Source organism: Lissotriton helveticus, chromosome 7 (assembly GCF_964261635.1).
Source record: "Lissotriton helveticus chromosome 7, aLisHel1.1, whole genome shotgun sequence".
Taxonomy (NCBI): domain Eukaryota; kingdom Metazoa; phylum Chordata; class Amphibia; order Caudata; family Salamandridae; genus Lissotriton; species Lissotriton helveticus.
The window spans coordinates 1,672,934,275-1,672,947,453 of NC_136068.1; the positions used below are offsets into that span (position 1 = coordinate 1,672,934,275).

A 13,179-nucleotide genomic window follows, 5' to 3' on the forward strand; every position below is an offset into this window, starting at 1 on the left:
ATACACCAAAATATTAAATGATAATAAGCACACATATATAATAAATAATATATATATTGACTTTAAAACTGTTATAAAACTAATTATTTTAATGAATTTTATAATTTTAAAATTATATAAAAAATGTACACACACACACACACACACACACACACATATATATATATATATATATATATATATATATATATATATATATATATGATTGCTCAAAGTTCCCAAATAATCCCAGCCGGGTTGGAAAAATATACAGCACTCTCGGGGTTCCAGTTTTCAGCAACGAGGATTTATTGTCCAAACAATCGCGTTTCTGGAGAAACTCCCTTCGTCAGTGTTTACATGAGAACACGCGAAGCTGCACCATTATATTATATCACAGTGGGTGACAAACATAAAAATAGGACTACTGTAAGCATTCCTGCATCAGCGCCATCTTAGAATTTGTTTTGTGTCACATATAACGATATAAGTGTTGAATACATTTTCAATCACATGCATCATCCTTCATAATCATACCGTGTATCGGTCAGATTACAATTTATCATATTGATAAATGCTGGCATGTGTGTGGGAAACATGGACATGGTGTACCTGGGACACACAGTCTATAAATTGGATAATGCCTACAATTAAAGCACAAAAATTATGCGTTTCAACATTAGAACCTAACGGTCATCTTGTTGTAATCTTGCCGTGGATCGGCAATTGCAGCCAATCAGGCTGCCACTTCCCAGAGTTATACATCATATCCAAGAAAAACCCCAAACATATTCACACTGTTGATACTAAGTCAAAGCACCCTTCTGGACAAATCCAAACCCTCCTATTAAATACATTGGCTCTATAGTCTTTACAAATTGTTGCACAGAATCAATTTAGCCATAACACAAAGGTCACCAAATGCAATTTCAGGCAAACAAACAGGATTTAGCCCAGATGAGATGACAATTCTTCCCCCATATTAAGACCCCCCCGGGGCCTTAGTCTCTAAATCAATAATATATCGGGATTCTAATCTCCTGAGCATCTGTAGTTTGTTGCCTCCTCGTGGATTTTCAGATACACAGTCCACACAGAAAAACCTCAACAGGTCCCTGTTGCTGTTGTGCTTTATAGCAAAATGTCGAGCGACCGGGTAAGAGAAATCTCTATTTGCGATCGCCCGCATATGCTCCAGCGCTCTCAATTTTACCGGATTGATTGTGCTGCCAATATATCTCAATTGGCAAGGACACATCAAACAGTAAATCGCATGGTCTGTGTGGCAGGACATGAATTTGTTTATTTTCTTTCCACCCTTGCAGCCTCTCACCTCAAATGTTAATGTACATTTACTGGATGAGCAGGCCTTGCACTTCCCACAGGGGAAGAAGCCCTTTGCATCTTTCAATGTTCCCTGGTTCTTACGTGTAGGATTTAAGTGGCTCTGGACCATAAATTCACGTAAGCTTCTGGCCTTCCTAAAAGTGATCAATGGAACAACTGGCATATCTGGGCCAACAATGTGATCAGTTTTTAAAATATGCCAATGTTTTGTCATTATGGATCTCAATCTCGATGAGTTGGCCGAATAGGGGGTAATCATGCGAAATTGACCATTAGTGTTTTGGCGTGGCTTTTTCTCAAAGAGAGAATGTCTAGGAAGTTTTCTCACTCTATTGAGGGCATTATTCAAGAGGTTTCGTTTGTATCCTCTATCAGAGAATCTGTCGATGCTTTCCCTGGCTGCCTATTCAAAATCTTTGTCTAGAGTACAATTACGTCTTAACCTGAGCAGTTCTTCATACGGGATACTAATGTAAGCTGACATCTGAGTTCCTCCTAGTTAAACCTGAACCTAAAGTTGAGGAATTCATGGACCTAATTGAACCCCCAGTTGCTCGAAAGTTGTATCTACAGTTAAGGCATGGCACTCTTCCAGTTCGGTCTTTCACATCTAAATGGTTAAACCCTAAGAACGAAGTTTGACCTGCATGTAGCTACAAAATTGAGAATGTAACCCATATGCTGTTTTTCTTCCCCGCCTATTCTGCAATTAGAAAACGCTGGTTAACACCGATCTGCAAGAACCTGGGACTTTTGCATTTTACGCAGGCTTGTAGGATATTGACGTATGATACATACCCTCCCATTGTGTTTGCGGTGTCTCGTTATTTATTTAATGTGTGGCGTAGGAGATATACCTTTTTAACTTTATTGTTGTATATATCGTTTTTTTAACGTCTTGTATTGTGATAACACTTAGTTTAATTCTCTTTTTAACATTTCCTGATTATTTATTGTTTTATTGACTGTGCTGATGTACTTTATATGCACTATTTATGGTCGTTTCACCGAAATAAAAGTTATCAACAACAACAGCAAAGTTTTACCAACTCGGCGCTCCACTGGGAATGCAAAGTTGATGTAACACTCCTACTCTATGTGGAGAGCAGTACGCCCATCAGCCCTTCCACCACAGCATAAGACAAAAAACCCTCTTACCTGCTCTCTGGTGTCTGCGGACCGTCCTCCTCCTCACGATGTTGTCTCTCCTCCTCGCCGTCACCTTTTCGTTGCCGCCGCTGCAAACCCCTACACTTTACGAATTACGTGAACTGAAAATGCACAGTATACAGAAGACATAGAACGTAGGAAATTTTGACCTGCGATGGTGAGGAGGATGGTGGCAAGGAGGAGTGACATCACAGTGAGGTGGAGGATGGCCCGCAGATACCAGAGAGCAGGTAAGTGGTTTTTTAAAATCTTTTTTTAATTGTAGGTGGGACTGGGGCGGAGCGGAGTTCCACAGAGTTTTACCTATGTGGAACTCTATGGAGTGCCACTCTGCATACTCTGCCCAGGGTTAATATTGACCCATTCAAGGTTGTTGTGACTGCTTTTGAGTCAAGACTGTGTGAGGTAAAAAATAATTTAACAAAGAAGGGTGTAGCCACCAAACAGTGGTTTGACCAAAATTGTACCAGAGTGCTCTAAAATCTACATAAGGCCCTACATATGGCCCTAATGACTGATAGAACAGTGGTCAAGTTATCACGAAAACTCTACAAAGATGCCAGGAAGGCTAGACTAGAAGCACTGAAGGAGGAAGCCTGAGAACAACTACAGCAGCCGTCCACCTGAAATACTTTCAGGGAATTTTGGAATGTAATTAATGCCATATTCCTGAAATCATCCCTATACCTTAACCTAGATAGCCATGTGGATGAATATTTATGGGTGGCCTACTTTTCCAAAATATTCATTACTGGGAGTGAAAGAAGGCAACTGTCCATGAATAGCATTGGCTCTAATCCACCCGAGTTCTTACTTTAATTTTTTTAGAGGTTAAGGAAGCTTTTTCCCAGTGCACAAATAATAAGCTTGCGTTTGCTATGGAAAGCAGGGAGAGTGCACAAGGTGGTTCCCTGTTAATACGGAAGTTCGTCAGGGTTGTGTTCTCACCCCATTTCTCGTCTCATTTTACACCAATGGAGTAGAGGCCCCTTTATTAGATTTAACCCCTGATGTCCCAAAGATGAACACAGTCCACACTCCCATTCTCCTCTATGCAGATGATGCGGTCCTAATATAGAGAGCTGGTCTGGCTCTTCAGAAGCTCCTAGACTCCTTTGTTAACTTCATGCATAATCTAGTAATTATACAAAATGTTAGTGACGGGGCCGAAGGCGAAGAAAGCCTCAACATTTTGCATAGCAGGCCAGAGAGTGGCTCAGACAGATACATTTTCCTACTTAGGGGTGAACTTCCGACAGTGCGCTATCATGTTCCCAAATGGTGAGGAACAGGGGCTTCATGCTAGAAAAATGTATTGCTGCTTCATTCTCTTTTAACAAAAAGTTTGGCTCGAAACCCCTAGATGTCGTGAAAAGCATATGTTCAAGTCCATAGCAGTAGATACTTACGGAGCTGGTGTGTGGGGACATACTAAGCATGCAACCCTGCAAACAGCATAAGATACATTCTGGAAGAATCTGGTGGGCCTCCCTAAAAGATGTTCTAACAACAATTGCAATATTGCACTGAAAGTTCCCTACATATCAGACCATATATCCTTGGTCCCAATCCTTGTATCACAGTACATATAGAGAAGAGATCCTGTTGATTTAACCCATCAGTTCATGGGGGACTGCCTTACTCTGGAACATGCACAAAATATCTCATGGCTATTGTATGTTAAAAATAACCTGATTTCCCTATGCCTAAAAACTATTTTTAAAACCCCAAGTACCTGCCAGAATATCTCAAAAAAATCAATAAAGCATGCTTTTTAAATTATATGATGGAAAAAAGGAATCAACTCAATAGTTTTAAATTCATGATGCGAGTATATCGTGAGGGACCGCCACTAATCAGGGGGCAATAGTGTTATCTGACGGCCTTGACAAACTTGCACAACAGATTTTTACTATTGAGATTCAGGCTAAACTTAACTCCCTGCATGTTGGGTGACCTATATGAATAGGTTATCTTTACAATCGACATACATATTTTAATATTTTGTTTGGAACACCGCAAAAGGTATATTCTGCCAATCATGCCAATACACAATTTTAGACAAAGTAGTCCTAGAATGTCAATCTTAAAAATGCTGCCTGATCACTATGTTTGTTACTGTGTCGTATCTTTCTTATGCATGTCCCTAAAATCTAGAAGAATGCACATTTGCCGGAATTAATTATAGGTTTTCTTTTAGTGGTTTCACGGTCGTTTTTAACTGGTTTTTATACTCTTTATGGAATTTCTGATGAATTAAATATGTATCTATGAACTGTTATGCTCTGTAAACACAGTTAAAATAAAGTGATGATGATGAACATCTCACTACTATTTTTTGTGTCTGAAAGTGATTTTGCATCCAACCGTAACACCATGGCCGTGCTGATTGTTCACAAAATGTGATTTTTGTGCATGTAAATGTGATATTTGCTTCTAGATGTCCAGAGAAAAGCCCCTAACACCCCACTTGATGTTACATCAATGGGGAATTTGTACCTAAATGCACTTTTGCACCTTAAAAAGATATGCAAAATTGTGTGATATGTCCTTTTGTGAATTTTTGAAAAGTACATAATAGGACATATTTATACAGGCATTGTGCCACTGGAGCGTCACTTTTTAGGATGCTCTCATTGCACAATGCCCTGCGCCATACTTACCAAAGCAGCACTTTGTAAATATTGTTACCTTTGCATGTGCGTACCTGCATAAAGCCACTCAATAGCAGGCGTTAAATGAGTGCAACAAGGATAAATAATTATATTTCCCCTTGTTTTTGCTCTTTCTATGTGTGCTGCATCTGCAGCACGCTTGGAAGGAGAAAATCACCTTTAATGATTGTTTATGTGCAGGAAGGTGCCCCTTCTTGCACATTGGCAATCATCCATGCATCGTAGGCACCATTGCACCATGGTGCAAGGGTGACTCTATTGATAGTAGGGAGCTTTTGTTCGAGCCAGCGCAAGTGAAAACACAGGTTAGCACCATATTCTTGTAAATACAGCGCGCCCCATTAATTCAAAAAACGTCATAAGTTTGTCATTTATTCCAGGCTAATTAAAGTTTAAACCGTAACTATGTTGCAGGAATATATGCAACACCTGCATGACCTTGCATGCCCCTAGATGCACTCCAAACACTGTGCATCTAGGGGTTCATTAAGAGACTATGACACAGTGCAGCGCTGTAAGTCACCTTGCTGTGCTGCACTGCATGATGGCTAGAGGGCAGAAATGCATCCTATTTAAGGCTATACAGCACATTCCTGTCATTTTTCTTGCACTGGCTCCATTTTTGTAGCTTAGTGCCAACACTGACACCCTTGCACCATGGGTTGCATACAGGATTGTTTTTGTGCAGGCAGGTGCCCCTTCCTGCACAAAAATCATCCTGCACAAAAACAATCCTGGGAGGCATCTCCCTCTTTTATGAGCGCTGCAGAATGCAGCTCACATAAGAAGAGGAAGAAATTAGGAGAAATAGAGATATTTCTCCTTGATACGCCTCCTCCTGGGAAGGTGTAAGATCTTTGTGCATCCACCTAGTAAATTTACGGATAAATCAAAATCCATGGAAGTTGCTTGGGAACACCCCCATAATGACCATGGAATGTCTTCCAATGCAGAGTAATGCAATGTAGTGAATTGCTTGCTTTGTGACACTCCAGATTTTTTAAGCCACTCAGAGCCCTGTAAAGTGGCCTTGCGTGGTTTCAAAAATCTGACTTAGAGGTTAGCATCATCAGAAGCTCCTAGACTCCTTTGTTAACTTCATGCATAATCTAGTAATTATACAAAATGTTAGTGACGGGGCCGAAGGCGAAGAAAGCCTCAACATTTTGCATAGCAGGCCAGAGAGTGGCTCAGACAGATACATTTTCCTACTTAGGGGTGAACTTCCGACAGTGCGCTATCATGTTCCCAAATGGTGAGGAACAGGGGCTTCATGCTAGAAAAATGTATTGCTGCTTCATTCTCTTTTAACAAAAAGTTTGGCTCGAAACCCCTAGATGTCGTGAAAAGCATATGTTCAAGTCCATAGCAGTAGATACTTACGGAGCTGGTGTGTGGGGACATACTAAGCATGCAACCCTGCAAACAGCATAAGATACATTCTGGAAGAATCTGGTGGGCCTCCCTAAAAGATGTTCTAACAACAATTGCAATATTGCACTGAAAGTTCCCTACATATCAGACCATATATCCTTGGTCCCAATCCTTGTATCACAGTACATATAGAGAAGAGATCCTGTTGATTTAACCCATCAGTTCATGGGGGACTGCCTTACTCTGGAACATGCACAAAATATCTCATGGCTATTGTATGTTAAAAATAACCTGATTTCCCTATGCCTAAAAACTATTTTTAAAACCCCAAGTACCTGCCAGAATATCTCAAAAAAATCAATAAAGCATGCTTTTTAAATTATATGATGGAAAAAAGGAATCAACTCAATAGTTTTAAATTCATGATGCGAGTATATCGTGAGGGACCGCCACTAATCAGGGGGCAATAGTGTTATCTGACGGCCTTGACAAACTTGCACAACAGATTTTTACTATTGAGATTCAGGCTAAACTTAACTCCCTGCATGTTGGGTGACCTATATGAATAGGTTATCTTTACAATCGACATACATATTTTAATATTTTGTTTGGAACACCGCAAAAGGTATATTCTGCCAATCATGCCAATACACAATTTTAGACAAAGTAGTCCTAGAATGTCAATCTTAAAAATGCTGCCTGATCACTATGTTTGTTACTGTGTCGTATCTTTCTTATGCATGTCCCTAAAATCTAGAAGAATGCACATTTGCCGGAATTAATTATAGGTTTTCTTTTAGTGGTTTCACGGTCGTTTTTAACTGGTTTTTATACTCTTTATGGAATTTCTGATGAATTAAATATGTATCTATGAACTGTTATGCTCTGTAAACACAGTTAAAATAAAGTGATGATGATGAACATCTCACTACTATTTTTTGTGTCTGAAAGTGATTTTGCATCCAACCGTAACACCATGGCCGTGCTGATTGTTCACAAAATGTGATTTTTGTGCATGTAAATGTGATATTTGCTTCTAGATGTCCAGAGAAAAGCCCCTAACACCCCACTTGATGTTACATCAATGGGGAATTTGTACCTAAATGCACTTTTGCACCTTAAAAAGATATGCAAAATTGTGTGATATGTCCTTTTGTGAATTTTTGAAAAGTACATAATAGGACATATTTATACAGGCATTGTGCCACTGGAGCGTCACTTTTTAGGATGCTCTCATTGCACAATGCCCTGCGCCATACTTACCAAAGCAGCACTTTGTAAATATTGTTACCTTTGCATGTGCGTACCTGCATAAAGCCACTCAATAGCAGGCGTTAAATGAGTGCAACAAGGATAAATAATTATATTTCCCCTTGTTTTTGCTCTTTCTATGTGTGCTGCATCTGCAGCACGCTTGGAAGGAGAAAATCACCTTTAATGATTGTTTATGTGCAGGAAGGTGCCCCTTCTTGCACATTGGCAATCATCCATGCATCGTAGGCACCATTGCACCATGGTGCAAGGGTGACTCTATTGATAGTAGGGAGCTTTTGTTCGAGCCAGCGCAAGTGAAAACACAGGTTAGCACCATATTCTTGTAAATACAGCGCGCCCCATTAATTCAAAAAACGTCATAAGTTTGTCATTTATTCCAGGCTAATTAAAGTTTAAACCGTAACTATGTTGCAGGAATATATGCAACACCTGCATGACCTTGCATGCCCCTAGATGCACTCCAAACACTGTGCATCTAGGGGTTCATTAAGAGACTATGACACAGTGCAGCGCTGTAAGTCACCTTGCTGTGCTGCACTGCATGATGGCTAGAGGGCAGAAATGCATCCTATTTAAGGCTATACAGCACATTCCTGTCATTTTTCTTGCACTGGCTCCATTTTTGTAGCTTAGTGCCAACACTGACACCCTTGCACCATGGGTTGCATACAGGATTGTTTTTGTGCAGGCAGGTGCCCCTTCCTGCACAAAAATCATCCTGCACAAAAACAATCCTGGGAGGCATCTCCCTCTTTTATGAGCGCTGCAGAATGCAGCTCACATAAGAAGAGGAAGAAATTAGGAGAAATAGAGATATTTCTCCTTGATACGCCTCCTCCTGGGAAGGTGTAAGATCTTTGTGCATCCACCTAGTAAATTTACGGATAAATCAAAATCCATGGAAGTTGCTTGGGAACACCCCCATAATGACCATGGAATGTCTTCCAATGCAGAGTAATGCAATGTAGTGAATTGCTTGCTTTGTGACACTCCAGATTTTTTAAGCCACTCAGAGCCCTGTAAAGTGGCCTTGCGTGGTTTCAAAAATCTGACTTAGAGGTTAGCATCATGCATGTACCACGTTGCCTGGTGGAAACGCGATGCAAATAAATAAATAAATAAATAAGACCCTTAGTTCTTTATATTTTATGCAAGCCCAGGCACTTGCTAGGTACTTCTATTACCATGACTGTTCAAAAAAGATATGGGTTCTCGAACCTTAAGCCAAAAATCAAGATCTTTGAGGCTGCTTCCTAAGTCTGATGTGCGTATTTAAAATGTTGTCAAATAATAATTGTGTGATCACTCACCTCATTGAAAGCATGCGTTAAACTTTGAGAGCATTCTTTGTAGTAAAGATTATAATGTGGATGCAAAGAGTATATCGCCAGGCAGCCATTGGGTTTAAGGACACGATCTGATTCTTTTAAGAACTCCTCTGCGTTGAACCAGTGAGCAGCAACAGAAGTAGTGATCAGATCAACAGAGCTATCTTCGAATGGCAAATTCTCAGCACAACCAACTCTAGAGAAGAAGAGAAAAGATGGGTTCACTTATAAAACCAGGATTTCAAAAGTCGTACAAGGTGTGAGCTTTCAGAGACCTAACAGTGCCCTCTTTAGGAAGCTTGATATTTATGCATGCTCCAGCAAACACATCTTCACCACCTGATTATTGAGGAAGTCATGGGCACTTTGAATTAACATACAATTGAAGTCATATTAATTAAATCAATATTAATTCTGGATATTACTTGCAAGAAATGGGGCTAATATTTGAAAGTGGTGGAAGTCACACTCAAATAATGTCCACAATCCTTTTCAGGCTGAACAATAAAAGTCACTTAATGAGCCTGTGCTTACCCCTCTAATGGCTTGGCAGGAAATCTATTGCGGTAGTAATATATGACAAAAACATTTTTGCAAACTTAAGCTGACAGATACCAGCTAGAGTTCAATGACAGAACAGCCTCACAAAATAGCCAAAACTGCACACCATACCACAAAACAAAACACTGCAATAATAGCAGCATTCCAAAACATTTCCAGGTCTTAGCTGCAAAGTAGGAGAAGGCTCTCCCGCCTGTTCTGTTTCTGCAGATACGGAGGACTTCTGCCAGGACGAGGTCTGAAGAGCGGAGGTTCCTCTTGGGGACGTGGAAGGATACTTTCTCATTGAGGTATTTGGGTCCGATATTGTTGAGTGATTTGTAGGCGTGGTTGAGGAGTTTGAAGGTGGCCCTCTTCTCAACAGGGAGCCAGTGGAGGTCTCCTAGGTGTTGGGTCATGTGTTCGTGATGCACACTCCTGAGGATGAGTCTGGCTGCGGCGTTCTGGATGGTTTGGAGTTTGTGTAGAAGGGTTCTGTTGATTCCGGCGTATAGGGTGATGCCGTAGTCCAGTTTGCTGGTTATGAGTGCGTGGATGAGGGTCCTTCTGCAGTCAGGGGGATCTATTTGAAGGTCTTGCGGAGGATGCATAGGCAGTTGAAACTGGTGGAGGTGACGGCGTTGATCTGGCGGTTAGTGGAGAGGGAGGAGTTGAGGATGATGCAGAGGTTTCGTATGTGGTCTGTAGGGGTCGGTGGGTTCCCGAGGGCGGTGGGCCACCAGGTGGAGGTGCAGGGTCCGGGGGTGAGGACCTCAGTCTTCTCTGATTTGAGCTTCAAACAGCTGTCTTTCATCCAGGTTTTCACCTTCTTCATTCCTTCCTTGAAAAAGAGTCTGGTATCTTCAGGCTTCTGCGTGAGTGAGCAGATGAGTTGGGTGTCATTGGCTTAGGATACAATGCTGAGCCCATGCTGTCTGACAATGGCAGTGAGGGGGGCCATGTAGATGTTGAAGAACATGGGGCTGAGCGATGATCCTTGTGGTATTCCGCAGTTGATGTCGATGGGTTTGGAGACAAAGGGAGGGAGTCTGATCCTCTGGGTTCGGCCGGTGAGAAAGGATTGGATCCAGTCAAGGACGGTTCATTGTTTCCCCGCGGCATTCAAAGCTGTGACCTGTCCGAGATCGGAGGCCGGGAACTGCCACATTGGAGTGCTGGGTGTGGTGCACTATTTGGTCCAGCCCTTAGTGAACACAAGGCCGTACATGTTTCTGCAGTCGGGCCTGTGGCAGTGGGAGGCAGTCCGAGTCCCGACATACTGACCCTAATGCGAGTGTCTGTGGCCCGACCTCCCGCGAAGGACGGATGAGTGCTCATGCCAGTGTTGCGTGACCAGAGCCTGCGGCGGTGGCTGCAGTGGGTGGTGAATGCGTGTGTCCCGATCGGCCAGCTGCTGTAATGGTAGAAGACGGCCTCATGGGACGCTGAACGGCAGGAAAGACGGCACAGCTGCCGGTCTAGACTTGGACCGCCGGCCTCTGAAGGGCTGAAGTTGAGGCTGTGCCTGAGGGGGTGGGCCGAAGACTGGCTGGGCGACCCAGCTGAATAAACAAACTCAGTGACCCAGTTAAATTACCGCTGGGGCAAAAGAAAAGGTCACAGTGGCCCCCATCTACCATCAATAAGTACGTGCAGTGATCCCTGCTGGTGACAGAGAATCATCATAAGTGAGCTGGACGATAAGGCTGGTCGCCATGGGGCAGAGGGGATTACCGCTGAGGAGTGGAAGAACGATGGCACGGCTGCCGGTCTGGACTTGGACCGCTGGCCTCTGGAGGGCTGACCTTGAGGCTGTGCCTGAGTGGGAAAAGCTGATCAGGCCCTCTCGACCGCTGTGGTGGGCCAGAGACTGACTGGGTGGCCCAGCTGAATAACCGAACTCGGAGCCCCAGTAGAATCAGCACTATTGTCACGGTGGGGCAAAAGAGAAGATCACATTGGTCCCACCAACCGACAACTTGTATATGCAATGACCTGGTATATGGGGCCTCCCCCGCTGATGCTGGTAACAGAGAAACATCATAAGTGAGCCGCACGACAAGGCTGGTCGCCATAGGGCAGAGGGTATTACCGTTGAGGAGTGGGAGACCTGGAGTCTGCATGGGGTTGATCTGCCAAGGGTGCGAAAATGGCACAACAGAGTAGACTAGACAAATATGCACTGCCAAAGCAGACGGAACCCAAACACAGTGACAAGGGGAAACGGATGACTTGACCTGAGGGGGAACTCCTGGCCTCAACGTTAAAAGATGTCATGGACGCCATCTCAGGTGTACACTCCTCCCTTGAGCAGAAGATGGACACAATCACGTCTGAAGTCATGCTGATCTGAGCTGACCTAACTAAAACTGGAAAGAAAGTGAAGCAAATGGAAATCGTCACTGCCAGCCTCATGGGAGATGCAAGGCAAATGCAGCAAGCTATCAAGGACCTACAGACCTTTCACAAATTAGCAGAGGATAAACTGGATGACTATGAAGGTTGCACCAGAAGAAATACCGTGAGGATTATAGGTCTGCCAAATAGGGCAGAGGGACCTGCCGTGGACCTATTTGTGGAAGAACTTATACTTCAACACCATCAGCATAAGGGGTTGTCTAACTTCTTTGTGGTTGAAAAGGTGCATAGAGTCCCTGGAGGATGCCCCTAACCTGGTGCGCCTCCGTGCGCTATGTTGGCAAGACTTCTACATTTCAGAGACAGAGATGCCATATTGCAGACGCTCGCGTATTAGCCCCCCTCCCTTGTAATATGAGAATTCAGAGATCTCCTTTTTTCCAAATTTTACCTCTAATGTAAAGCAGCAACAGCATTCCTTTCTGGAGGTGAAGAAGAGACTTAGAGACAAGGGACTTAAACGCACCATGTTATTTCCTGGCCAACTCAATGTCGAAGCCGATGGAAGGGTCAGGTTCTTTGATGCCCCTGAGGCAGTTGCAGACTGGCTTGAAGGATGGAGAGATGCAAGGGACCATACAGCCCGCCAAGGAGCGGCCCGGGCCGGTTCATCTAATGACTCAATCTGATGAGCGTGTGGTGCTGGTGATTGATCTTGGCACACTGCCCAGCAGTGCCTTCGAACTGATGCAGCGGCTGAACATGTGTGTTGGGCGATGGTTTGACAGCATTGATTGATTGTCCTATATATCCTTTTTTGGTATTGGGTGTGCCCATATGGCAGGGCGCATCACTTTTTGGACTTAGGAGGTGCTTGGGGTGGCGAAGCTTACACCCCCTAGTATAGTTTGGGCGATAGGCACTCTGCATAGTTGAAACATGAGCAGTTCCAGGCCCACAGTGCACGGGAGCAGGGAGGGGGGGAGTTGGGGTGGAGTGGGGTTGTTCTATGTTCTGTTAAAGAGAGCAGTATTGCACATTACTAAAAGAGAGATGAGATACAAAATCTTTGCACCTACACATGGGTAAGCACTGTGATAAGATCTTTAAGCTCCTAAGCTGGAATGTAAATG

General features: G+C 43.2%; 1 protein-coding gene across 1 annotated transcript in view; it reads right to left on the reverse strand.

The window, feature by feature from the left end:
• The window catches only part of LOC144767610 (putative methyltransferase DDB_G0268948), a 191,615-nt gene that overhangs the window by 152,024 nt on the left and 26,412 nt on the right, over window positions 1-13,179 (reverse strand). The window contains exon 3 of the mRNA XM_078651013.1: window positions 9,131-9,344. Within this exon, the coding sequence (XP_078507139.1) occupies window positions 9,131-9,344 (214 nt within the window). The remainder of the gene's footprint in view (window positions 1-9,130; window positions 9,345-13,179) is intronic.